This window comes from Ranitomeya variabilis, chromosome 1 (genome assembly GCF_051348905.1).
Source record: "Ranitomeya variabilis isolate aRanVar5 chromosome 1, aRanVar5.hap1, whole genome shotgun sequence".
Lineage (NCBI taxonomy): Eukaryota > Metazoa > Chordata > Amphibia > Anura > Dendrobatidae > Ranitomeya > Ranitomeya variabilis.
In genome coordinates, this window is record NC_135232.1 from 618,991,552 (window position 1) to 619,016,140 (window position 24,589).

Here is a 24,589-nt window from a genome sequence, read left to right on the forward strand (position 1 = left end):
CAGGGCTTCCCAAAGTGTGTGGATGATGATAGTGGTCGTTGTAAGGCGCGATGAATAACGAGGACACAAAGGTTGCAGTCTCTTTACCTTTTACTGAAGACTTCAACGTCCACAGTCCAGAGTACCGTTCACAGGGCAGGCTGAGTCCGGCCGGTCCGAAGGCACATCCAGAGTTCCCTTAGCCAGGAGGAAATCAATAGCCTTCCTACTAGCGCCTGTGTGTTGCAGTACCTCCCTGCTGAGCACCATGGGAAAGTTCTCACAACCTTCGTAGATATTTCTGATGTTCTCTCTCTCTGTCCCCCAGATGATATGGATAGGACAACCCGTATGACGGGGTAGGCCTGGAGTTAATTTATAGGGACCTTAGAGACTCCCCTCTCCCACAATTGCCTCCGTGTCTTCTTAGGTATTTAGGTTGGGCAGCCAACTTGGAATTGACTGTCCTGCCGTTGTTTGGAGTAATGCGTAGTCAGTACTCCCTCGGTGTTCTGGCCACCGGCTACGCGCCACGGAAGGAGGCTGCCTACCTCGGGGCAGGACTCCTCCCGGTGTTATCACCTTGTGCTGTGACTTCGGTTCTCACTCTCCAAAATATACTTTGCTTCGTGTCCTTTCTTAGGATGCTGCCGCAATGAAGTGCAGGCGCAGCTCCGTAACGCTCTATCTCTTGCTAGACCTCTGTCAGGATCCCACCCCTGACAGGACCTCTCTGGGTCAAACCCAGGCTGCTTCTCCCTCGATGTTGTCTGGTCGAAGCCCAGTCTGCTTCCTTCCGACTCACTTCCTATCCAACCCACCAGTTTTACCCGTGTGTGAGGAGTGCCCAAGTAGATAGAAGCTTTGCTCCCCCTGGTGGACTGGAGTGTAAAGTGTAGTGTGTGACTGTGATACCTGGCAAGGTGAACTCCTTTAGTACCATCAGACGTAACATCACTCCCCCTTGTGGAAGAGCGACATTACTGCAACGACCAGGACTCCGGGGCGCTGCACTACGCACTCTGTTAACGCTGCTATTAACCCTGTGTGTCCCCAACTTTTTACTATTGTCATCTAAGTCATCTGGGTAATTTCACAATGCATTTTGGGAACGGAAGATGGCGGCAGCCGCGCGCGCATCGGCACAGCTTCGCTGGATCCCGGCGGGTGAGTATATAACTATTTTTTATTTTAAATATTTTTATTAACAGGGATATGGTGCCCACACTGCTATATACTACGTCTGCTGTGTTATATACCGCGTGGCTGCTATATACTACGTGGCCAGTGTTATATACTGCGTGGGCTGTGTTATATACTATGTGGCCTGTGTTATATCCTGCGTAGGCTGTGCTATATATTACGTGGCCAGTGTTATATACTGCGTGGGCTGTACTATATATTACATGGCCAGTGTTATATACTGTTTGGGCTGTGCTATATATTACGTGGCCAGTGTTATATACTATGTCACCTGTGTTATATACTATGTGGCTGCTATATACATACATACATACATACATACATATTCTAGAATACCCGATGCGTTAGAATCGGGCCACCATCTAGTATCTATATAAATATCTAGTCTAAGTCTATTTTATCACAGAAAATAACCTCCTTACCAACGCCAGATCAGCAATGCACAGCAGGATGCAGCGGACCCTCATGATAAAGGCGGGGGCAGCACAGGTGCAAAGTACTAATGATCAACCACTCACATACAGACTATTCATGAAGGGGCAGCAGCCTAGTATAAATGCACACAGATAAAGGGCACCAGTCACACAGTACGTGTAGTGCAGCCAGGTCCTTTAGTATTGGTTGGGTTTACTGGGGCATCTCTCTTGTGGGGTGTACTCAAAATGCTGGGCAATCCGCCTGATCTAAAAGTACGAGCGTCATTAATAGACTATAAGGGCAGAGGTGTCAAACTGCATTCCTCGAGGGCCGCCAACAGGTCATGTTTTCAGGATTTCCTTGTATTGCACAGGTGATAATTTAATCACCTGCACAGAATGATTCCAGCACCTTGTGGAATGCTAAGGAAATCCTGAAAACATGACCTGTTTGCGGCCCTCGAGGAATGCAGTTTGACACCTCTGATAAGGGTATGTGCACACGTATCTGTGAGGGCTGCGGATTTTTCCGCAGTGGATTTAATAAATCCGCAGGGCAAAAGCACTGCTTTTTACCTGCGGATTTATTGCGGATTTACTGCAGTTTTGTGCGGATTACACTGCGGTTTTACACCTGCGGCTTTCTATTATAGAGCAGGTGTAAAACCGCTGCAGATTCCGCACAAAGAATTGACATGCTGCGGAATGTAAACCGCTGAGTTTCCGCGCGTTTTTTTCCGCAGCATGTGCACTGCGGATTGCGTTTCCCATAGGTTTACATTGTACTGTAAACGCATGGGAAACTGCTGCGGATCTGCAGCAAAATCCGCAGCGTGTGCACATAGCCTAAGCCAGATGCTGTGCGCCCTATACAAGCCTCTTCTGTGTGCATTTATAACACTAGGCAGCCCCCACTCCATGAATTGGCAGGTTTGGCGAGTGGCTGTTCCATCACTATTTGCACCTGTGCTGCCCCCGCCTTTATAATGGGGGTCTGCTACACCCTGCAGTGCATTGGTGATGTGACCTGGTGTCGGTAAGGCTGTTATGTTCTGTGATGTTTTTTGACTTTATGTCTTATTTGAGCTGTACATCTATTTTACTATCTGTAAGGCGCAGGTTATGGGGGTCTGCCTGATCTGGAGCATTGCACCCGTACGGAGGATTGGGGCTGGTGGGTGTCTCTATCAACTTCAAAGAAGCTTTATGGTCAGGACAAATACACATTAGTTTTACCAAAGCAAGTACAGTAGGGGATGTGGACTGTGCGGGAATATCTATGTACTTATCACATCTATCCTTTGCTCTCATATCTATACACTGGTAAATATTATTTATTATTATAGCGCCATTTATTCCATGGCGCTTTACATGTGAGGAGGGGTATACATAATATCTAGTGTGTCTTTATTTTACTATCTATCCATTTATCTACAGGAGCTATTTTCTACCCACTCTTCCATAAAGGCCACCTCTATGGAGTGTACGGCATTGTGGTTGTATGGACAGATACTCTCCAGCGCCTTCAGTATTTCCTTTGGTCTCTGTGCTGCTCTGATTAATGCCCTTCTTGCCTGGCTGAGAGCTTTGGTTGGCGGCCCTCTGTTGGCAGGTTTATTGTGGTGCCATGTTCTTTCCATTTGATGATGATGGATTTGATGGTGCTCTGGGGGATCATCACAGACTGAGATTTTTTTATTTTTTTTTTTATATAAGCTTAATCCCTTAACGACCAGAGGTATTTTTGTTTCCGTGTTTTAGTTTTTTGCTCCCCCTCTTCCCAAAGACATAACGTTTTTATTTTTCGGTCAAAATGGCCATGTGAGAAAAAAGTGCAATTCCACAGTTGTCTTGAGCTTTTTTTTTTTCTTTTTTTTTACCATATTAACAAAATGGTAAAACTGAACTGCCATTATGATTCTCCAGGTCGTTACGAGTTCATAGACACCAAACATGTCTAGGTTCATTTTTATTTTTAATATAAGTGGTGGAAAAAAAAATCCAAAGTTTGTTAAAAAAAAATAAACTTGCGCCATTATTTGGTACCCATGGCATTCCCACTTTTCATGATCTCAGGTTGGGTGAGGGCTTATTTTTTGCATGCCAAGCTGACATGTTTAATGATACCATGTTGGTGCAGATACGATCTTTTGATCGGCCATTATTGTATTTGAATGTAATGTTGCAGCGACAAAAAAAAGTAATTCTGACTTTTTTTTTTCTCTTGTTACGCCATCTAGCGATCAGGTTAATCCTTTTTTTTTTTTTTTTCTTCTTTTATTGCTTAGGCGATTCTGAGCGCGGCGATACCAAATGTGTGTGGTGTTCTTTTTTTTCGCTTGTTTGTTTTTTTTTTAATTAGGGGGATGATTTGAACTTTTATTTAGACTAGAAGCTGCAGTTGTCTGATCGGCTCTGCTACATACAGGTGATGATCAGTTTGCCTGTATGAAGCAGAAATGCTCATTGGTGCGTGCGTGTGTGTGTGCTGAACATGAGGTTCTTCGTTTTAACATTCTGATCAGACTGTATGAAGCCCACTGACACTTCATTGTGAACCACTCAGTGGGTCCCTATTGCCCTAACGGAGCAGAGTCCTGTGTTGACCAGCGGCAATGCACCAGCACGGCAGACGGCCTGTTGCCCCACAGCACCCATGCTGCAAGACAGAGTCCCCACGACTCCAGACCGCGCCGCCCCACCAGCACAAAATCGCAGCAACAATGGCCGCCACACAGCACCCACACCAAATGAAAGGCGTAATGAAAATCACCTTCCTCAAGCTCTCCAGTGAGAGCAAAAATAGGCTAAACCCTTTTCTTTGCAGTCTCCAGCTAATTACCTGTGCCAAATGGGAGGAGTGCACACCCAAAGAAAAAAAGGACAGATCATGCAACCCATGGAGTGTGAATCTTATAAACTGAGAATCTCATGGTCAGTTATATATATTTTTGCCTAGTGGCATAACATCAATGTATGATTTTTGGAGGTGCAGTTCAGGCTCTTTTTCAGTACATTGCATGATCTGCCCTTTTTCTTTTCGGATATGTGGAGCGCCCCCACTGCCGCAGGGCCGAGGGGTACCCGGTACCGGGCCTCTGTGTCTCAGTCCTGGGGTTGTCACGGTGGCTAGGCCCGGTCCGTGACCCTGCTGAGGGGTGTCCAGTGAAAGTTGAGAATGTGAGGATGTTGTGGTGTGGTGTCGGTCGCAGTAAATAACAAGGACACCAGGTTGCAGTCTCTTTACCTCTTTACTGAAGGCTTCAGGATCCTCAGTCCGAAATACGGTTAACCGGGCTGCGTGAGTCCAGCCGGTCCGATGGCACCTCCAGAGTTCCCTTTGCAGGTGGAAATCTGTGCCTACCTTCTAGCGCTTGTGGAGCGCCCCCACACCGCCGCAGGGCCGAGGGGTACCCGGAGCCGGGCCTCGGGGATCTCAGTCCTGGGGTTGTCACGGTGGCTAGACCCGGTCCGTGGCCCTGTCTGTCAGTGGGGGACGTCCGTTGCAAATAGGTGCTGTTAACGGTGGTATAGCGGTGCAGTTGTGGGGTGCAGGTCGCGGTAAATAACGAGGACACCAGGTTGCAGTCTCTTTACCTCTTTACTGGAGATCTCTCGGTCCTCAGTCCAGAATCCGGTCCACCAGGCTGCGCAAGTCCGGCCGGTTCAATGGCACCTCCAGAGTTCTCCTCACAGGTGGAAATCAGTGCCTTCCTTCTTAGCGCTTTGTGTTGTAGTCCTTCCCTGCTGTGCTTACGGAAAGTACCCCACAACTGTTGTGTCTGTTTCTTAAGTTCCCTCACAACTCGATTAACTGATCTTCTGCTAATCTTCCGTCCCTTCCTGATGTTACAGTAAGAACGGCACCCGTTTGTCAGGTAGGCCTGGAGTTCTTCCGGGACCCTAGAGACGCCCCTCTCCCGCAATTGCCCCCCAAGACTTCATAGGTGATATGTGGTAGACAGCCCGCCTGAGCCTGACTGTCCTGCCGCTGTTTGGAGTATGGCTTAAAGCTGTATATTATTCCACTCCCTCGGCGTTCCGGCCACCGGTAATGCGCCTCAGCAAGGTGCTGCCTCTTTCAACAAAACCCCTGCTGGTATTCTCCTTCTGCTCGATTTCGTTTCTCACTCAGCACAATCTATCTCGCTTCTAATCCTTTCTTAGGGCACCGCCGCTATTCTGAGCAGGCACGGTCCCGTTACGTTCTTTCAATGCCAAGCCTCTGCCAGGATCCCACCCCTGGCAGAGACCCTACTGTCTCTTCCTCCACAACACCCTCTCTCACTAGGTGTTGCTTCGTTCGATCCAGTCAGCTTTCTCTTCTAACTTCCTGCCTGACCCCCAGTTTACCCACTATGGTGGGGAGTGGCCTAATGAATAGCACCCTTAGCTCCCCCCGGAGGCCCAGCTGTGAAACATATTGGTGTCTGTGATACCTGATTGGAGGAACTCCTTCAGTGCCATCGAACGCACCATGGCTCCCCTTAGTGGCGGAGCCACAGTACTGCAACGACCAGGACTCTGGGGCGCTGCACTTGTGTGTTGTAGTCCTTCCCTGCTGTGCTTACGGGATAGTCCTCACAACTGTTGTGTCTGTTTCTGAAGTTCCCTCACAACTCGATTATGATGTTCTGCTTCGTCCCCCAGATGATATGGCTAGGACGCACCCGTATGACGGGTAGGCTCGGAGCTCTTCCGGGACCCTAGAGTCGCCCCTCTCCCACAGTTGCCCCCTATGTCCGCTTAGGTGATTTAGGTGAGACAGCCCGCCTATAACTGACTGTCCTGCCGTAGGTTTGAAGTAAATATAGAAAAAACACCGTATGCACTGCTATTTCTGGTGCAGAGACTAGGTACCCAAATCCTGTGGGACGCAGTACCGCCTACACCGTGGAGCGCATACACTTCCTCATACATGCTCAGCCATGAACTTCCGGTCCGACGGCGATTACACACGTCACTTCCGGTTTGACGCACACTTCAAATAGCGACGCTCACATGAGGATCCCAGACAAGCGGTGGACACCGCGTCTGGTAGGATCGCATCTACTCCACAGCGGCTCCACTCCAGGTAAGCTGGGAACACACCATATGACAGGACGCACTATTCGAATACCTACCTCCGGTGACATTTAGCCCTTATTTTATGTTTCATCTAGCCACAGGATTCCTCATCTGGCTACCTTTGTACAGATTACCATATACCCGGGCCAGCCCATTTGAGGTAAATACACAGGGAGTCTTGCCCGTACAGCATATATTACTATATACCACCGACCTATACCTTTACCTGTTCCTTCCTTGTTTTTCACTATTAGTGACCTATATCTACTCAGTACCCGATCTCTATTACCTTTGTACGTGTCCACAAGGTGACCACCTAGTGTAAGTACCACTATCTTACTAAGCACAGTGCTATCCATATTCTGTCCGTTCATACGGTCATATATCAATGCCCTCTTTCATCACGCCATTTGTAGGCATCACACATGACTTGTGTCCTGACCATCACTAATGTCTATGCAGCGTTAAAGACACAGCACGGTATGTGTGCTTTTTCCAGAATACTCTTTCCAGAATATATTTTGTTTATTTCCAATCATTATATTGAGCGATGATATTATGTACAGTACTACTCTGATATAAAATTTATACTGTCTTACAAATATGGCTCTTTTGATAAATTGTATATACTTTGTTATTTATTGTTTTTTATTGCTGTTCATCTGCACACTGTATTATATTTTGTTTTCATCTTGAATGTTGTAGTGACTGATGAAAGCCTAATTGAGGCTGAAACGTTTCTCCAGTGCTACCTCAGCACCAAATAAATCTGCAAATATACTTAAGTTGAGTGCGAGACTTCTTTTTCTGTAGGTTTGAAGTAAAGCCTGGAGCTCAATACTTCCTCGGCGTTCCAGCCACCGGCTACGCGCCTCAGTAGGATGTTGCCTCGTCTTACAGCACGACTCCTACTGGTGTTTCTCCTTGTTGCGTTGATCTCGTTTCTCACTCAGCACAATATACCTCGCTTCTTGTCCTTTCTTGGGGTACCGCCGCGATGTAGTGCAGGCGCGGTCCTGTAACGTTCTTTCTGTTTGCTAGGCCTCTGTCAGAATCCCACCCCTGACAGGGACCCCCCTGAATCTTCCCCTGCAACACCCTCTGCCACAGGATATTGCTTGGTTCCAACCCAGTCAGCTTCTCTCTAACTTCCTCTCTAACCCCCAGTTTTACCAGTTTGTGAGGAGTGGCCTAATACATAGCACCCTTAGCTCCCCCTGGTGGCCAGACTATGAAGTGTATTGGTGTCTGTGATACCTGGTCAGGTGAACTCCTTCAGTGCCATCAGACGTACCATAGCCCCCCTTAGTGGCGGAGCATCAGTACTGCAACGACCAGGACTCTGGGGCGCTGCATATGCACGCCTCCCATTTGCCACATGTTACTTTAAATTAGCAGGAGACTGCAAAGAAAAGGGTCTAGCCTATTTGTACTCTTCACTGAAGAGCTGGAGGAAGGTGAGTTTCAATACCTCCTTTTATATGGTGTGGGTGCTGTGTGGCGACCATTGTTGTTGTAGTTTTGTGCTGGTGGGTCGGCAAGGTCTGGAGTCATGGGGACTCAGTCTTGCAGCATGGGTGCTGTGAGGAACTGGGCAGTCTGCCCTGCTGATGCATTGTTGCTGTGGCGGTGGTCAGCGCAGGACTCACTTAGAGGTGTGACGTGGCAGTGAGCTTCACACAGTCTGATCAGAATGTTAAACTAAGACCCTCATGACCAGTTATATATATTTTTGCCTAGCGGCATAAGATCAATGTGTGATTTTTGGAGGTGCGGGCTATGCTTCTTTTTTTTTTTTTTTTCTTTTTATAAGCCAACCCTGACTTGTACGTCTCAACAACTTTGCCCCTGACTTGTTTGGAGAGCTCCTTGCTCTTCATGGCGGTGTTTCAAGATCTTTTCTCTTCATGGTGGTGTTTGGAGATCCTGTTCTTCGTGGTGTTGTTTGGTTAGTGGTGCCTCCTGTTAATGGTGTTGCAGCCTCTGTGGCCTTTCAGAAAAGGTAAAGTGTATATACTGACAGACAGGTGACACTTAGATTACACACAGGAGAACGTCCTGTCACGAAGCAAGGGACTTATGAAGGGAATTGCATGAACCAGAAATGTTTAGGGGCTTCATCACAAAAGGGCAGAATAAATATACACATGCCAATTTTTAGTTATTTGATCCCATAAATATAATTTATGCCTATAAAAATAGGTAAAAAGCCAAGGGAGTGAATACTTTCGCAAGCCACTGTATGCTTATTCTTTATGCCCATATATATTTATCTAATATGAATATCTGCCATATACCTACAATATATCTATCCTTTGCTCTCATAACGATTTCTGATATCTACACTGTATATCTAGGGGGTATCTTTTCTTTCTATCTCTCCATTTATCTACAGCTATTCTTCGTTCTTATATCCACTATATATCTATATAAATATCTAGAGTATGTTTTCTATTTATATTCTTTGCTTTCATATCTATTTATCTCACTGCAATATGAATGTGCTGCTTATCTATATCTATCTTTTGTTCTTATATCTATCTCATATCTATGTAATCAGTATATATCTAATGTTGCATCTATTCTTTGTGCTGATATCTCTATGTAGTTTCTATATGAATATCTCTATCTATCTCTACTCTTTGCTCTCATATTTAAGTACCTGGTGCCTTTCTATATCTATTCTTTACTCTTCTATCCATTTATCTATAGCCAGATATCGCTATATCTAATATATATTCATTTTATTTCTATTCTCCTGTCTATTTTTCTAATATCTATATGAAAAATCTAGTGCATCACTATTTTTCTATCTGTATTCTTCGCTCATATCTACTACATCTATAGTCCAGATATCTGAATATCAAATGTATATCTATTTTCTATCACCTATTTGTCTATATCTACTCTTTGCTCTCATATCTAACATCTACCTATTGTCTATTACCTATCTATCTTTCTCAGCTCTATTCAGAAATCCTCTTCAGCATCTATCACTGTGACGGTCCATCGTGTACATAATCCCTAGAGAAGAGAGATCCCCACACACACACACACACACACACACACACACACACACACACACACACACACACACACACACACACACACACACACACACTATAGTTGATACAGGGAATCCATGGTTGGGATTCTACATAAAGTAAAACATCTATTAAACATTCTATAAATGTATCTGAGTTGCACAGTTTCACATTTTCTAAACATTAATGACCATGTTTCTCACTTTTGTTTGTTACATCCAATATTGCTATTTTCTTTTCACTACTTTGACTTGTGAGGAAGTGGCTGGAGTTATGTGGAGAGTAAGAGCAGAGTGGGGCTGGAGGAGATGGAGGGTCCAGAAGATTGGGAGGGGTCAGGCTCTACCCACCTCACTCCTGCATGCTATAAATACATGACAGCAGTGCACATCTACATGTAGGCATAAATGAGAGCAGGATACACCAAAAAAGTTTTTGAGAATTTGCAAGGAGTTAGACACATCTTATTTTTCAAGTTCTAAGGATATGATATGGACTGAGACATTTCATTTTATTCACATCCAGTGATAACAGAAATTTGCAAGATGACTCCATTAAGTGATCTAGAAGGAACTGGACCATGGGAAGACTGGAGGAGCAGTGTCCACCCAGCCCTGATGTTCTCCTTTGTGTTTCTCATCTGCCTGGGAGTTTGTTTGTGGGTCCGAGGTCATGGACAGAAAAAAAGCCCTCCAGGACCTATGCCTTGGCCACTAGTGGGTAATGCCATGCAACTAGGGCAAAAGCCTCATCTAACATTTTGTAAGATGGCCCAAATCTATGGAAATGTCTTCAAGATCAAACTGGGTGCACACGATATAGTGGTTCTGAATGGAGAGTCAACCATCAGACAAGCTTTAGTGAAGCATAGCACAGAATTTGCAGGTAGACCCAACTTCCCCTCCTTCAAGGTGATATCAGGGGGCAAGACCATGGCATTTGGTGCATACAGTGACTTATGGAAAGCTCAAAAGAAAATTGCCCATTCAACCCTCAAAGCCTTTTCCACTGTGAATACAGAAAGCACCAGGCTGTTTGAGCAACATGTAGCAGCTGAAGCTGAAGACCTCATCCAGGTATTCCTGCGCCTCAGCTCTGGTGGTGAGTACTTTGACCCTTACCATGAGTGCACAGTGGCCATCGCCAATGTGATATTTGCCCTATGCTTTGGTAAACGTTACAGCCATGATGACCTTGAGTTTAAAGCTCTTGTTGGACGGAATGACAAATTTGGGAGAACGGTGGGTTCAGGAAGCTTGGTGGACCTCCTTCCTTGGCTACAGTGCTTCCCAAACCCAGTGAGGAGCCTCTATCAGAGTTTTAAAGACTTAAACATTGAGTTTTTTGACTTTGTGAAGGATAAGATAAACCAGCACAGAGAGACATACAACCCTAAAGTCACCAGAGATATGAGCGATGCATTTATAGGGCTCATTGATCATGGGGAAGGAGCAGGAGAGGTACTTGGCAAGGAATATGTGGAGGGCACAGTTACAGATTTGTTAGGTGCTGGCCAGGACACTAATTCTGCAGCCTTGATCTGGATCATTCTCCTGCTAATTAAGTATCCTCACATACAGAAGAAGCTGCAGGAAGAGATAGATAAAGTGGTGGGACAGGACAGGATGCCCACCGCTGAAGATAGAGCCCAACTTCTTTATGTCCAAGCCTTTATCTATGAGGCAATGCGCTTTAGCAGTTTTTTGCCAATGACCATCCCTCACTCTACCACCAGAGATGTCATCATTGAAGGCTTCCACATCCCCAGAAACACTATAATTTTTGTCAATCAGTGGTCCGTTAACCACGATGTGGACAAGTGGACAAATCCTAGCCAATTCCAACCGGAGAGGTTCTTGGATGAGAATAACCAGCTCAACAAAGACCTGATCTATGGAGTGATGATATTCTCAGTGGGGAAGAGAAGGTGTATTGGAGATCAGCTTTCCATGCTGCAACTTTTTCTTTTCACATCTATTCTCTTACATCAGTGTTCATTCCACTCAAATCCTGAAGAACAACTGACCATGGACTACATCAATGGCTTGACCATCAGACCTCTTCCATTTGGAATATCTGTGAAATCCAGAAGACTGCACAGAAAGCAGGAGTCTCAGTACTGAACCAGCACCTTCCAAACCCCTTTGATAGCTCATTTTACAGAAATCTAGGGTGGGGAATGTGGATGATCTACATATACTTTTCAGTAAGAACACCAATTTGTAAATGGCAAATACCCGTCCTCTAAATGAAAAAAGAACACAATGCAAAAATCACAATCACAGCTCTCAGCATCTGCTATTCAATAATGGACATCAAACTTGTAATTGCATGTGACCTGAAAGCCACATGTTGCCCTATACCCGTGCACTACACAGGATGCATAGAACAAAAGCACACACTTATACTCCAGCCGTCCAGTGTCTGCAGTTGCCAATTCGGGGAATGAAGAACAGTCCAAAAACAACATAATACAAGGAGGAGACCAATGTGCTGCTTGCTTACAAGACCAGGTAACAAAATTCAGCATCTATAACTGTAAGGACTCAAAGTTCCAAGAAGTCTTGTGTTGTACATAGAATCAGAAGAATTATCTACTATCAGTCTATTTTATATGTATGTGATAAACATCTATTTATGTTTATCTAATGTGATTACTACATGCCTATAGTGTATACCTCATGTCATGCGCTCCTTCTCCACCTCACACGTTATGCGCACACCTTCTCCGCCTCACACATTTTTAAAGCACCTTCTCCGCCTCACACGTTATGCGCACACCTTTTCCGCTTCACACGTACCTTCTCCGCTTCACACGTACCTTCTCCGCCTCACAAGATTTGCGCCCACCTTCTCTGCTTCACACGTTTTACGCCCACCTTCTCCGCCTCACATGTCATGCGCCCACCTTCTCCGCCTCACGTTTTTCGCACACCTTCTCTACAGCTCAAAAGACAAGCTTCAATATTTTCCAATAAAAGTACAATTATCTCCAGGTCATGTTGTGATGAGGAAATTACTTCAAAGTTTGAATTTTTTTTTGCAAGTTTTCCTTTAGTAGCATCATCTAATAATAATAATAATAATAATAATGTAAACAGCTAATTGATGTCAGTTTCTGTCACATTCTCTGCTGCTTGGAATAGAAATGGTGAGAAGTGGGAGCTCCTGTGCACGTCATCAGGTGAACTTCTTAGCAGTTTATTGTAGTCGCTTATTATAAATGAAAAAATAAACTTTGAATTGTATAAGACAAATAACAAATGGTTAACTTGTATCCGCACTAAAGAAAGCGACCTTAAGTGTGTGTGTGTATATACATACACACACACACACACACACACACACACACACACACACACACACACACACACACACACACACACACACACACACCCCGTATATATGTTTATATATTCAAAAAAAATGGGGGGTGCAGTTCAAAGTCAGATGATGGGAAAAAATATATATTTTGATCAGCCCATGCGACACTTTGATTCCAAATGGAAAAGCATGGGCATTTTTTACATCCTCTAATGTTGACTCCTACATCCCAATATTTATAATTTTTGTATGTAGGAGGCTTTTGGTGGCTTTGCATAAAATATGTATGTATATACACATGCGTATACACATTCTTAAACTTATGAAGCACATTTATGATAACTATACTGTACAATAAGCCTCTAATCTTCCCATGGCAGTGGCTACAGCTGCCAGAATAATATGGACAGTCCCAAAATTACAACTCTTTATGCAGCGACAGGATAGGCGATAAGTTGCTGATCGCTGAGGGTCTCAAAAGCTGGGAGCTCATTGGAAAACAGGAATGGGGGCCCCACATACCCCACTTGAAAGTGGAATGGGGTACCAGTGCCCAAACTACACTGCCACTCAGTCAGGACCCCATTCTTGTTGCCGAAGACGGTTCCTGTGGCGTTGGGACTGGTGTGATCAGTAATTTCTCACCCACCATTTGGATGTGATTTACAAGATCAACATCTATCAATGTATTAGCACCTTTTTTTTTTTTTTTTTGGCAAGTAGATTGTAGGTCTGTCCGAATTTCAGAGCAGGATCTCTCGCGGATTTACTTAGAGGTCTTTATTTTATTAATTTTGTAACCATTTTGCTTGTGAATGTACTTATATTTCACTGTACTTTTGTATATTAAAATGTTAACTTAATGTTTGCTCTGCCTCTCTGTGTGTAATATATCCAAAAAAAAGTTGCACTCTATCATGCTAAAGCATGTCAATGAGAAATATAGGGGTTTTATTAATAGCAATACGGCTTCTGAATATTAGCACATAATTGGCCAAATAATGTCTGCCCATCAACCAACGTCAAGGTGGTCTCAAAACTGATGGGTCCCTACGTATCTAATGTGAATACCTCTCTTAGGCTGATGTCTGAATTCCTGGGTGAATGTTGACACCTCTCAGCAATGCCTGCATTTATGGGTAAGTAGGGACCTGCTGTAATTAAAACCACCACATGGTGAAGAGCTATCAGTAAGTAAGTTGTCAGTAAGCTAACATACAAATGACAAAAGACCGACTGGCACATCCAGACTAGTGTGAATAGGTGCATACCAGGAGGCGCTACCTCCATATACAATATACCCAGTGTGCATTACCCAGTGTAGCCATCTCGATGGCCAAACTAAAGGGGTCCGCTTAACTTTTTATTTGGCCTCTTGCGATAGGCAAGTGGAAGATCCAGAATAACCAGTGCAGTGAATGGGCGATTTGTGGTATATACAATAATGTAACCCCACAGACCAATCTCAGTATCTACTACACATACGCCCTTATTGTGAGTCAGTGATGAAAAATGTAAAAAAAAAATTCTTCTATAAAGGCATTACTGCATTAAAGGAAACATTTTTTTAAAAATATAGTATTTTTGGAAATTGCCAAAATCTGTGTAGTCCTGAGGACTGCAGATGGCAGAGTATTTAACGAGTGAGGGTATGTTTCCACGTTCAGGAAACGCTGCTTGTTTGACGCTGCGCAGCGCTGCAGCGTCAAACAAGCAGCGTCCAGATGTTCCAGCATAGTGGAGGGGATTTGATGAAATCCCGTCTCCACTATGCGTGGAAACCCGCACGCGGCGGCCCTGCGACTACGGACATGCTGCGCGTCTTTTCAGATCGCAGCATGTCCGTACACCTTGCGGGGACGCAGCGTCCCCGCAAGGCATATCACAGGGCCCTATGGGACAGAGCGATCATCCCGGATGTGAAGAGTTAACACATCCGGCATGATCGCGTCCCAGAAAGGGGGCGGGGCTTAGCGCCGAGCGGCTTCGCCGCTGCGGCGATACCGTCGCCCATCCGTACCGTGGAGTCATACCCTTAAAGGGTTTTCTAGTATTAGAAAAAAAATGGTCCGATTGCCAGAAATGGTGCCATTCCAGCTAATGAGACCGTATTTAGGGTCTTACAGGAGTGCCTTGCTGATATACACTACTCAAAAAAATAAAGGGAACACTTAAACAACAGAATATAACTCCAAGTAAATCAAACTTCTGTGAAATCAAACTGTCCACTTAGGAAGCAACACTGTTTGACAATCAATTTCACATGCTGTTGTGCAAATTGAATAGACAACAGATGGAAATTATTGGCAATTATCAAGACACCCTCAATAAAGGAGTGGTTCTGCAGGTGGGGACCACAGACCACATCTCAGTACCAATGCTTTCTGGCTGATGTTTTGGTCACTTTTGAATGTTGGTTGTGCTTTCACACTCGTGGTAGCATGAGATGGACTCTACAACCCACACAAGTGGCTCAGGTAGTGCAGCTCATCCAGGATGGCACATCAATGCCAGCTGTGGCAAAAAGGTTTGCTGTGTCTGTCAGTGTAGTGTCCAGAGGCTGGAGGCGCTACCAGGAGACAGGCCAGTACACCAGGAGATGTGGAGGGGGCTATAGGAAGGCAACAACCCAGACTGCTACCTCAGCCTTTGTCCAAGGAGGAACAGGAGGAACACTGCCAGAGCCCTGCAAAATAATCTCCAGCAGGTCACAAATGTGCAAAAACGGTTAGAAACCAACTCCATGAGGATGGTCTGAGTGCTGATGTCCACAGATGGGGGTTGTACTCACAGCCCAACACAGTGCAGGACGCTGCGCATTTGTCACAGAACACCAGGATTGGTAAATTTGCCACTGGTGCCCTGTGCTCTTAACAGATGAAAGCAGGTTCACACTGAGCACGTGTGACAGAGTCTGGAGATGCCGTGGAGAGCGATCTGCTGCCTGCAACATCCTTCAGAATGACCGATTTGGCAGTGGGTCAGTAATGGTGTGAGGTGGCATTTCTTTGGAGGGCCACACAGCCCTCCATGTGCTCGCCTGACTGCCATTAGGTACCGAGATGAGATCCTCAGACCCCTTGTGAGACCATATGCTGGTGTGGTTGGCCCTGGGTTCCTCCTAATGCAGGACAATGCCAGACCTCATGTGGCTGGAGTGTATCAGCACTTCCTGCAGGCATTGAAGCTATGGACTGGCCCACCTGTTCCCCAGACCTGAATCTGATTGAACACATCTGGGACATCATGTCTTGCACCATCCACCAACATCACATTGCACCACAGACTGTCCAGGAGTTGTCGGATGCTTTAGTCCAGGTCTGGGAGGAGATCCCTCAGGAGACCATCCGCTGCCTCATCAGGAGCATGCCCAGGCATTGTAGGGAGATCATACAGGCACGTGGAGGCCATACACACTACTGAGCATCTTTTCCTTGTCATGAGGCATTTCCACTGATGTTGGATCAGCCTGTAATTTGATTTTCCACTTTGATTTTGAGTATCATTCCAAATCCAGACCTCCATGGGATATTCATTTTGATTTACAATGATCATTTTTATGTTTTATTGTTCTTAACACATTTCACTATGCAATGAATAAAAATTTGCAACTGAAATATTTCATTCGGAGATATCTAGGTTGTGGTATTTTAGTGTTCCCTTTATTTTTTTTTTAAGTGGTGTATATGTTCTGACTCAGGCTTTCTCCAATGAAATTCCCACAATAATCAATACATGTCTTTTTGTTTTGTCACTTACGGGACCCCAGCGGCCAGACACGCATCCAAAATGTCATACTCCACGTCACCCCACCAATTATTTATGTGTGCATGTAGCTCTTCCAAAGACAAGTTCAGCAATACTTTAACATGACCAGTCTTTCTGTTACTGAGAAATTAGTTTGAACCGATATGTAAATGAGGCTTGAGAGCCACTGTCACTCCAGCTCTATTCTCCACCAAGTGCCGCTTCCTACTTCTTCACTGACTCCTTTTCCTGAAGTCACACAGTATAGAAGTTGTCAGTGAAGGAGGGAAAGGCGTTTATGGGTGAGGAATAGAGCTGGAGTGACAGAAGATCTACCATAGACCTTCAGCCTCATTCACATATCAAGTCAAACAACGACTTTTCAGATCATGTAAATGTATTGCTGGACTGGTCTTTGAAAGAGCTACACACACATAGTTTGCGGTGTGAAATCCTGCTGACCGATTCCCTTTAAAGGGTTAGTGCCATAAATGCAAGTTAACACATATCAACCGAAAAGTCACCCCCACTTAAGCCAATAACTGAGCTCTGAAGTGTCCCGTTTGGTTGGAGTGATGGGCACCTCTGCTTCATTCATTGTCTATGGCACTGATGGGAGATAGATGAGGACTGTAAAGTGAATATTAATAAAGAATGAGAAAATGTGGGATTTTACAAAGGAGAGACAAGGAAAACTGATATACAAGGCTCATATTACAATTACGTGGAATAAAGCCTCTTCCGATCCTCAAACATTTGATGATTGGTTGCAGCGGTCATGGCTTGAGACTGGCAGGGAACGCACGGCTCAAAGCAGAGGAGTAAGTATACATTTTGCTTTTTAATTTAAGTAGCATACTGATGCACTTAATAATGGGTTATCCAGTAGTGGACATCCCCTTTTAGTAGGCAGCCCCTTTTAGTAGGCCTATCTTACAATAAACGCTATTGAGGGGTGCACATAATTTACCAATAAAGGATAGACAACTGATTTGAGAAATGTTGAACTTGATACTTGGGTTAAAAAAGACATCTGACGACTTTAACCTATTAAAGGCAATTAGGAAAGTATATTTGCATTACCAATAGCAATGTCAGGAACAGTTATTCCCACAATTTTGTGCTTTAGAATCAAATAACGACTAATATATAAAGACAATAGTATGACTTTATTAGCAACATCATTAAATAAATCCAAACCACCCCATTGTTCAGTGCACATTTTACACATTATATTAGAGGTACAGTTAAAAATATAATCAAATTAAATGTCAATATAAAGTAAAGACGTTTTCTGGTCAAACATTATACATTTATTTTGTCATAGACTTTACTATTTCCATTATTTTTATTGCATCTAAAACTAAAAAAAAAAATCAACTTAGCAAAAAGTCTAAGATGAAATCTGTCAGCATGTTTTTGCCATGTAATCGGAGAGCAACAAAATGTAGGGGCTGAGACTCTGATTCTAGCGATGATTCACTTACTGGGCTGCTTGCTGCAGTTTTGATAAACTCCCTGTATTCTCTGCTGTAGATGAAGCAGTGCTCAGAGTGCCGAGCTGTTTATAACCCCACCCACACCACTGATTGGAAGCTTCCTGTGTACATTGTCTGCAAGCTGCCAATCAGGAGTGGGGGTGTGGCTACACAGATTCTTGCTGTCTTGTATGGGATCTAGTCCAGCAGTGATAATCACCGGCCGATAAAACACTGATTGTATTAAAACTCCAGCAAGCAGCTGAGAAAGTGACATCACTGGAATCAGGCTCGCTTCCCATACATCATGCTGCTGTGAGCGCATAGAAAAAACCTGCTGACAGATTCCCTTTAACATAAAAATAATTATTATTCTGTCTACAGCTCATAAGCAGGCCTAAATGTTTCTATGGTAACAGACTACAAACAAAACCTTTGTAGTCTGATCTTCGAGTCATACTAAATGTGTTCCCCACCACTTACTAACTTACAGAATGGAGAAAGATGGAAGGGCGATCAACTGCAGCATCAGGCTAGAGAGGGTTTGCATGTAGTATGTAACCATGGAGACACATAATTCTACATAGACGCTGTAGACACAAAACAGATTCTTTGCAAAGTTGCTTTTCCCCCATTTCAGTTGCACAGGGGCAATACAAAAATAGTTGAAAAAGTCGACATAGGTCGATGTTGGTGAGGAGAGATGCTGGAGTCTGATGCTCCTGATTCATGCAGAGGTTCCCGCCTCTTTATCAATCCAAAGCATCAAACCAAGGACCTATGTGTGCGCGCCGCCACAAATCCTACTCCAGTCCCTGCTGGAGTAAACTTTGTGGGGTCACCACACTCCCACCCCAAACTCTGTTCTCCTTATTGGGAGTTGAGAATGCCAAAAATTGTAAAATTTTAGATCCCCCTTGAGTTGCGCCAAAATGGTGCGACTTCTCAAAGCTTAGATGAATTAGGCCCATAGTCTTAAAGTATAAAGTGGGTAGATATTGTTGTATCCCCACGTGTGTACTAATATTTAAAATATAGAATCAAGGATGGAAAAAAAAAAATAATTGGTCACCTAAGAAAAAATAATTTTGAAAAATCTATGCAGAAAACATGATTCTAGGAACTTCGCGAAAAAAAAATCCTGGTTCACCGCTAGAGAGATTTGATGATGCATGTCAGGGTAATGTGTTATTTGGGGGATTCTCACCGTTCCGGGCGCTCAGGATCCACACGAGAGATGAATATCAGTCATGATGGATCACAGAGGTCTCACACGCAGGAAATGTGGGGAGGTAAGTGGCATCTAAAGTAATAGTAATGGTCCGGAGTAATCCCCTTTACCACTCAGTGCCTGTCTGGACGCAGGTGGGAAAATAAAGGCAAATCATTAGGCTGGGAATGTAGAAAACCATTAATGGAAAGGAAAACTCCGCTGCGTCCTATAAAGGAATGTTTACTCCTCGGCGGCGAATATTCTGACTTTTTCTGGCCTGACAGCTTTCTCCTATGTATATGGCCGCTGTAGTGTCACTGCATCTAGTACTCCGAATGATATGGATTGAAGAAAAAAAAAAATTATATATAATTAAAATATTCTAATGAGAATACAAATGTTAGGTAAAGCTTGGGAAAGTTAGTTCTGGTCTGTAACACTCCCAGACAGAAGGAAGCAGATTATGCTCACATATAAAATATCTTATAGGCTTGGGTTAAGAAAAAAAAAATAAAAAATAAAAACTATAGAACAATAATGTGGAATTTTTGATTTGCAGTTCGTACTAAGGCACAAAAACAAAAAAATTTTCACAAAGACTTTTTGTCTGGGACCCGAATTTCAGATGTTCCTCACTCTGTCTTCAAATATGTATCACATTTAGCACCAGAAAATCGAGAACACATGAATCTGTCTTCACATCAGTATCCACTAGATATACACGGGAACACAGTCGCTGTCCAAAGGAAAGGACGAGAGGCGATGGTTCCCAGCCCCGCCGTAAGCCAGCCGTCCTTAATAATACGGATACAGGTAAGTATCCCCCATGTATAATAAATAAGCTGTGATCATTATTGGAATGCGATGATCTGGGTCATGGAGAAGATACATTTAGGCAGTGGTTGAAGCCATCATCTCCTCTATGGTAGAGGCGCTATTTAAATCCTGTAGGAATACAAAAAAAGGAATTGGATTTGGCATAAATACAAAAAGAATCCAACATTCTTGTAAATACAAACCTAGAAATATTTATTATACACACATACACACCCACAATTTTAGTTAGATTGAAATCTAACACAGATGTGCACAATCGGTGACCCCATCAATACCCCCGGCTGAAGGAGCCCCATAGGAGAAGACAGGGGTATTGGGGTGGATGTGGGTGCATACAGTGTCACTGTACATAGGAAAGCAAGTGGTGTCACTGTGCATCACTTATATGGATGCACCAGCCTGCACTTTCAGTGGTCCTATATTTTAGGGGGAGCGTGTCAATCAACGTACATCATGTTGTGTCTTAACATTTGCACCCTAAGATTGCATGGATGGGAGATGGCATTGCAGACTGTCTGGACTCATCTGGCCATTACAGCGCAGGCTTGCCGTCACAAACATGCTTGGCTGTCCTTAAATCATTCTCCATCCCCACCAGAAATAAAATGTGGGAAGTCCACGCTGTTCTGCAATTAGAAATATTCCAACTAATGTATAACATATAGCTTAAAAACCCCATGTCCACCTTTCTAACCTCTTCCTGACATCTGCCATAAACGTACATTGGATGGCAGGGGTGTATATCTGGGGAAATCAACGTCACCCACTAATTTGCATAGCGAGAGCGCAGGGTTTACAGTTCATTTTACATTTTTTTCAGCAATTGCTTAGCAGCAAAAAGTGGCTTGTTAAAAAAACAGCTAAAGGGTAGAGACATTGTTGCGCTTTAAGAGAGAGCAGCCGGTAGATTCACTTTAAGGCGAACCTGTGAAGACTTGCATCCTGTTGAAAGCACGGGCAGCACGGCCAGTACAAATGGCAGCACGGCCAGTACAAATGGCAGCACGGCCAGTACAAATGGCAGCACGGCCAGTACAAATGGCAGCACGGCCAGTACAAATGGCAGCACGGCCAGTACAAATGGCAGCACGGCCAGTACAAATGGCAGCACGGCCAGTACAAATGGCAGCACGGCCAGTACAAATGGCAGCACGGCCAGTACAAATGGCAGCACGGCCAGTACAAATGGCAGCACGGCCAGTACAAATGGCAGCACGGCCAGTACAAATGGCAGCACGGCCAGTACAAATGGCAGCACGGCCAGTACAAATGGCAGCACGGCCAGTACAAATGGCAGCACGGCCAGTACAAATGGCAGCACGGCCAGTACAAATGGCAGCACGGCCAGTACAAATGGCAGCACGGGCTGCACTAACTCTGTGAGAGGCTCCAACGTCTCAGAGACATACACTTTAAAGATCTAGTTAGGGACAATAGCCAGAGACCAGACTAGTCTGGCTATGCCCCTGGCTGACTCTTCCCAGTGCCACTGCAGATTGACAGGACTTTCCTTCACATGTACAAAAGGATAGACCTGTCAATCACTTTTTGCAGCGCTGGGAAAAGCGGAGCGTTTCAGACAATGGAATAATAATTTTATTGATATAGCGCCAACATACTCTGTAGCATTTTACAAAGGAGCATTCACCACATTTTTTTTTCTCACAAGGCACATTCAAAAATACAGCCCATCCTGCAAAAAAGTGGCTGCCAGCTACGACTGCGCTTTGTAAACGTGACCCTCGGCCCCTGCTCCAGGCTCCCCTCAGACTGGGCACACTACTTTTTATTGGTAGACCCTCTTTGCTGCAAAAAAAGGGAACCTTGGGACATATAAATCAATCACCTAGAATCCGGCCATACTTACCAATACCAGGTCAGAGTACCTGCAGTACGTACACAGGCTCCAAGGATGTAAGGCGGAGGTTGTGCAAAATACTGCAGCAGCCCTCACACACCGAAAGATGGGGTGATTGGCTGCTCAGCATTATAAGGGCACCTGGGTAAGCCTTGTATGGGGCATCAGTCACACAGACGTGTATTGAACCATGCCACGTGACGACCTAACTGTTACATTAGGCGGGCTGCTTCAAAACTGCCTGGATATATGCAAGTTCGATGCAATGTATGTGAAAAGACAGAAATCAGTGCTTACATCCTTTGTGCGGTCAGGAAGCTCTGACGCCAATTTTATCCAGCGGGCAGCGTCAATAGTGTTCCCCAGGTCCCTGTAACACTAATAACAAGGAAACAGAAAAGTATTACTCAGAATGGCCTAGAATTAGACTACGCTTTCCTGTACAGTGCTAATAAAACGGATGCCAATGCTCACTGATCCAGCATGAGCTTACTCACTGAGCCACGAGGACCCGCACGCCCTGACTGTAGGACAGTTACATCAAAAGCATTTTAAGTACCGAATATTACTCTCTGGGTCCAACGCCAGATTTCCACCAGTGCCCCTAGTCTCCATTTGTCTGCAGCGCTTATGTCACGTTAATAGAGCTGCAGCCAATCATGGAGCCCTGGTCCGTGTAGATGTGATGCTGCGCTGATGACGTGATGCAAGTGCTGGATCCGGGGAAGGAAATTAATAATCAATTTACATTTCATTTTGTTTTAAAGCTACCGCAGCTCATGAAAGAAAGTTGACAACCCCTTCAACTGTATGTGGGCCCCCTACAAATATTGCTACATCAGCAATTCCATAACAAAGTATTTGTCAATGTTCTAGTGGAAAATTGCCAAATATTAATAATGTAATAAATGTTATTATAAAGTGATAATAGATTCAGTGTTGGGTCCAAATGGAAAATTTAGAAACATTTAAGCGTAAGTTTGTTAGCTCGCTTTATGATCCCACATAACAATTACCCTGCTGTAAGTAAGTAAAAAGCAATAGGGCATATAAATACCATAAGGTACTTCGTAAACCCGGCTTCTAATTAAAAAAAAAAAAAAAAAAAAAAAAGGTAAAAGCCATCTCCCAGCGCCAAGGTGAACCAAATCGGGATAGTCCTAACCCTTACAACCTTACCATGCATAAAAAAATGGCCTCATAGTTGTGCCCTGATCTGCTCGGCCCTTATTCTCATAGAGGTTCTTTTTTGACACATGGTAAGGTTGTAATACTAGAGGTCAGGACCATCCCTACTGGGTTCACCTTGTGGTAGGATGGCTTCTGCACTTCGTGTTTACTCAGCACTATTGCTTTTATCAGGGTATATGCTCATTTTGTTCCCAGCTAAGGTTTTGCCTATATAATGGAATAGCCCACTAATTTGCGATTTTTTTTTTTTTTTATTTTATTTTTTTTTTAACTTGAGCCTCACCAAAGCGGCTATAATGGGCCATACAGGAGAAAGCCTTCAGCCAAACAGTCATTCTGCTGACGGCTATCACTTCAGACTCCCCCATGTATGTGAGCGCTCGGCACTAGTGATCGTACAGTTATTTCCAATGAGGAGCAAAGAGAAAGCTGCAGCCAAAATGATCAGGCATGGAAAATTCAAGTGTCCGATCCAATTCACCTCAACATCATCTGCCGGGGGAGAGTCGGATGGTCCTGCTGAAACCGCCATGTTTGGCCAACTCACATCCAACATGCATAGAGGTCAGACACGACAGATCACGATCATACCTGGGCTTCCGCCTCTGCAGTGGAAGTCAAGGCTCAAGGTAAAAATCTCTCCCAAGTTTTCTAATTTTGCCTCCTGAATCCAATAGGGTATTACCCAGTAGGTGGCCAGGCCACTTTGCACAACTCCTGACCAGGCCCATTTTCAGTTTTTAACATGCATTCATCCAGGCTCCAAAAAATTTTTCATTCAGATATTCAAATAATTTTTGCCTTATTTGTATGTTTTTTTTTTATACTTTTTTTTTTTTTTTTTTTTGGGGGGGGGGGGGGGGGGAATGTAAAGAATAAAATAAAGGTTTATTTTTCTCAATTTTATATTGTGTTAGAAATAGTGATTTGACTGCTTTTTTCATTAATTTATTTTTTTCTTGCCATTTAATATTTTGTGTATTTATTTCTAACATTATGACACACACACACACGGTGATAAGAGACCTTCCATAAATGTAAGTATAGCCAAGTTCCCATGCAGCTGTGGCTGATACAAGACACACACAGCCTATGGCTGCCCTACAGAGTTGATCTGGGTCTGTTAGAACCCAGCAGCTCCTTTTCCCACCCGGCGATCACACGAAGGAGCACACTTGCTAAACTGTTGTTCAGCACTACGTCTACAGCAGTCGGGAAGGCAGAGATGGTGA

At 44.2% G+C, this 24,589-nt stretch overlaps 2 protein-coding genes and 1 long non-coding RNA gene across 9 annotated transcripts in view; 1 reads left to right on the forward strand and 2 right to left on the reverse strand.

Moving 5' to 3' along the window:
* LOC143773218 (uncharacterized) overlaps positions 1–13,999 on the reverse strand; it is a 55,701-nt gene extending 41,702 nt beyond the window's left edge. The window contains exons 1-2 of the long non-coding RNA XR_013215108.1: positions 12,511–13,999; positions 12,388–12,432 (exon numbers count right to left, since the gene is read on the reverse strand). This is a non-coding gene — a long non-coding RNA (uncharacterized LOC143773218). The remainder of the gene's footprint in view (positions 1–12,387; positions 12,433–12,510) is intronic.
* LOC143773181 (cytochrome P450 1B1-like) lies at positions 2,565–13,896 on the forward strand. Of its 3 annotated transcripts, none has more exons than XM_077260719.1 (2): positions 2,565–2,634; positions 10,235–13,896. In XM_077260719.1, exon 2 carries the CDS (start codon positions 10,255–10,257, stop codon positions 11,830–11,832), a length of 1,578 nt encoding a protein of 525 aa, XP_077116834.1. In that variant the 5' UTR covers positions 2,565–2,634; positions 10,235–10,254; the 3' UTR covers positions 11,833–13,896. The 3 variants fall into 3 exon arrangements, with proteins under 3 accessions (XP_077116834.1, XP_077116832.1, XP_077116833.1); XM_077260717.1 differs by having other exon boundaries at positions 2,627–2,772; XM_077260718.1 differs by lacking the exon at positions 2,565–2,634 and adding an exon at positions 2,717–2,807.
* A 3,931-nt stretch (positions 14,000–17,930) lies between the features above and the next one.
* RMDN3 (regulator of microtubule dynamics 3) overlaps positions 17,931–24,589 on the reverse strand; it is a 54,370-nt gene continuing 47,711 nt past the window's right edge. For all 5 annotated transcript variants that reach the window (XM_077260722.1, XM_077260735.1, XM_077260728.1 and 2 more), the window contains exons 12-13: positions 22,464–22,544; positions 17,931–20,416 (exon numbers count right to left, since the gene is read on the reverse strand). In XM_077260722.1, the coding sequence (XP_077116837.1) occupies positions 20,363–20,416; positions 22,464–22,544 (135 nt within the window). In that variant the 3' untranslated portion in view covers positions 17,931–20,362. The remainder of the gene's footprint in view (positions 20,417–22,463; positions 22,545–24,589) is intronic.

What these genes read in the sequence shown, in the direction of transcription:
- LOC143773181 (XM_077260717.1), top strand. Translation starts at nt 2,721, where the DNA reads ATGGGGGTCTGCCTGATCTGGAGCATTGCACCCGTACGGAGGATTGGG. An exon ending in CGTACGGAGGATTGGGGCTG is followed by an intron (nt 2,773 to 10,234) that starts GTGGGTGTCTCT and finishes ATTCACATCCAG; the next exon opens with TGATAACAGAAATTTGCAAG.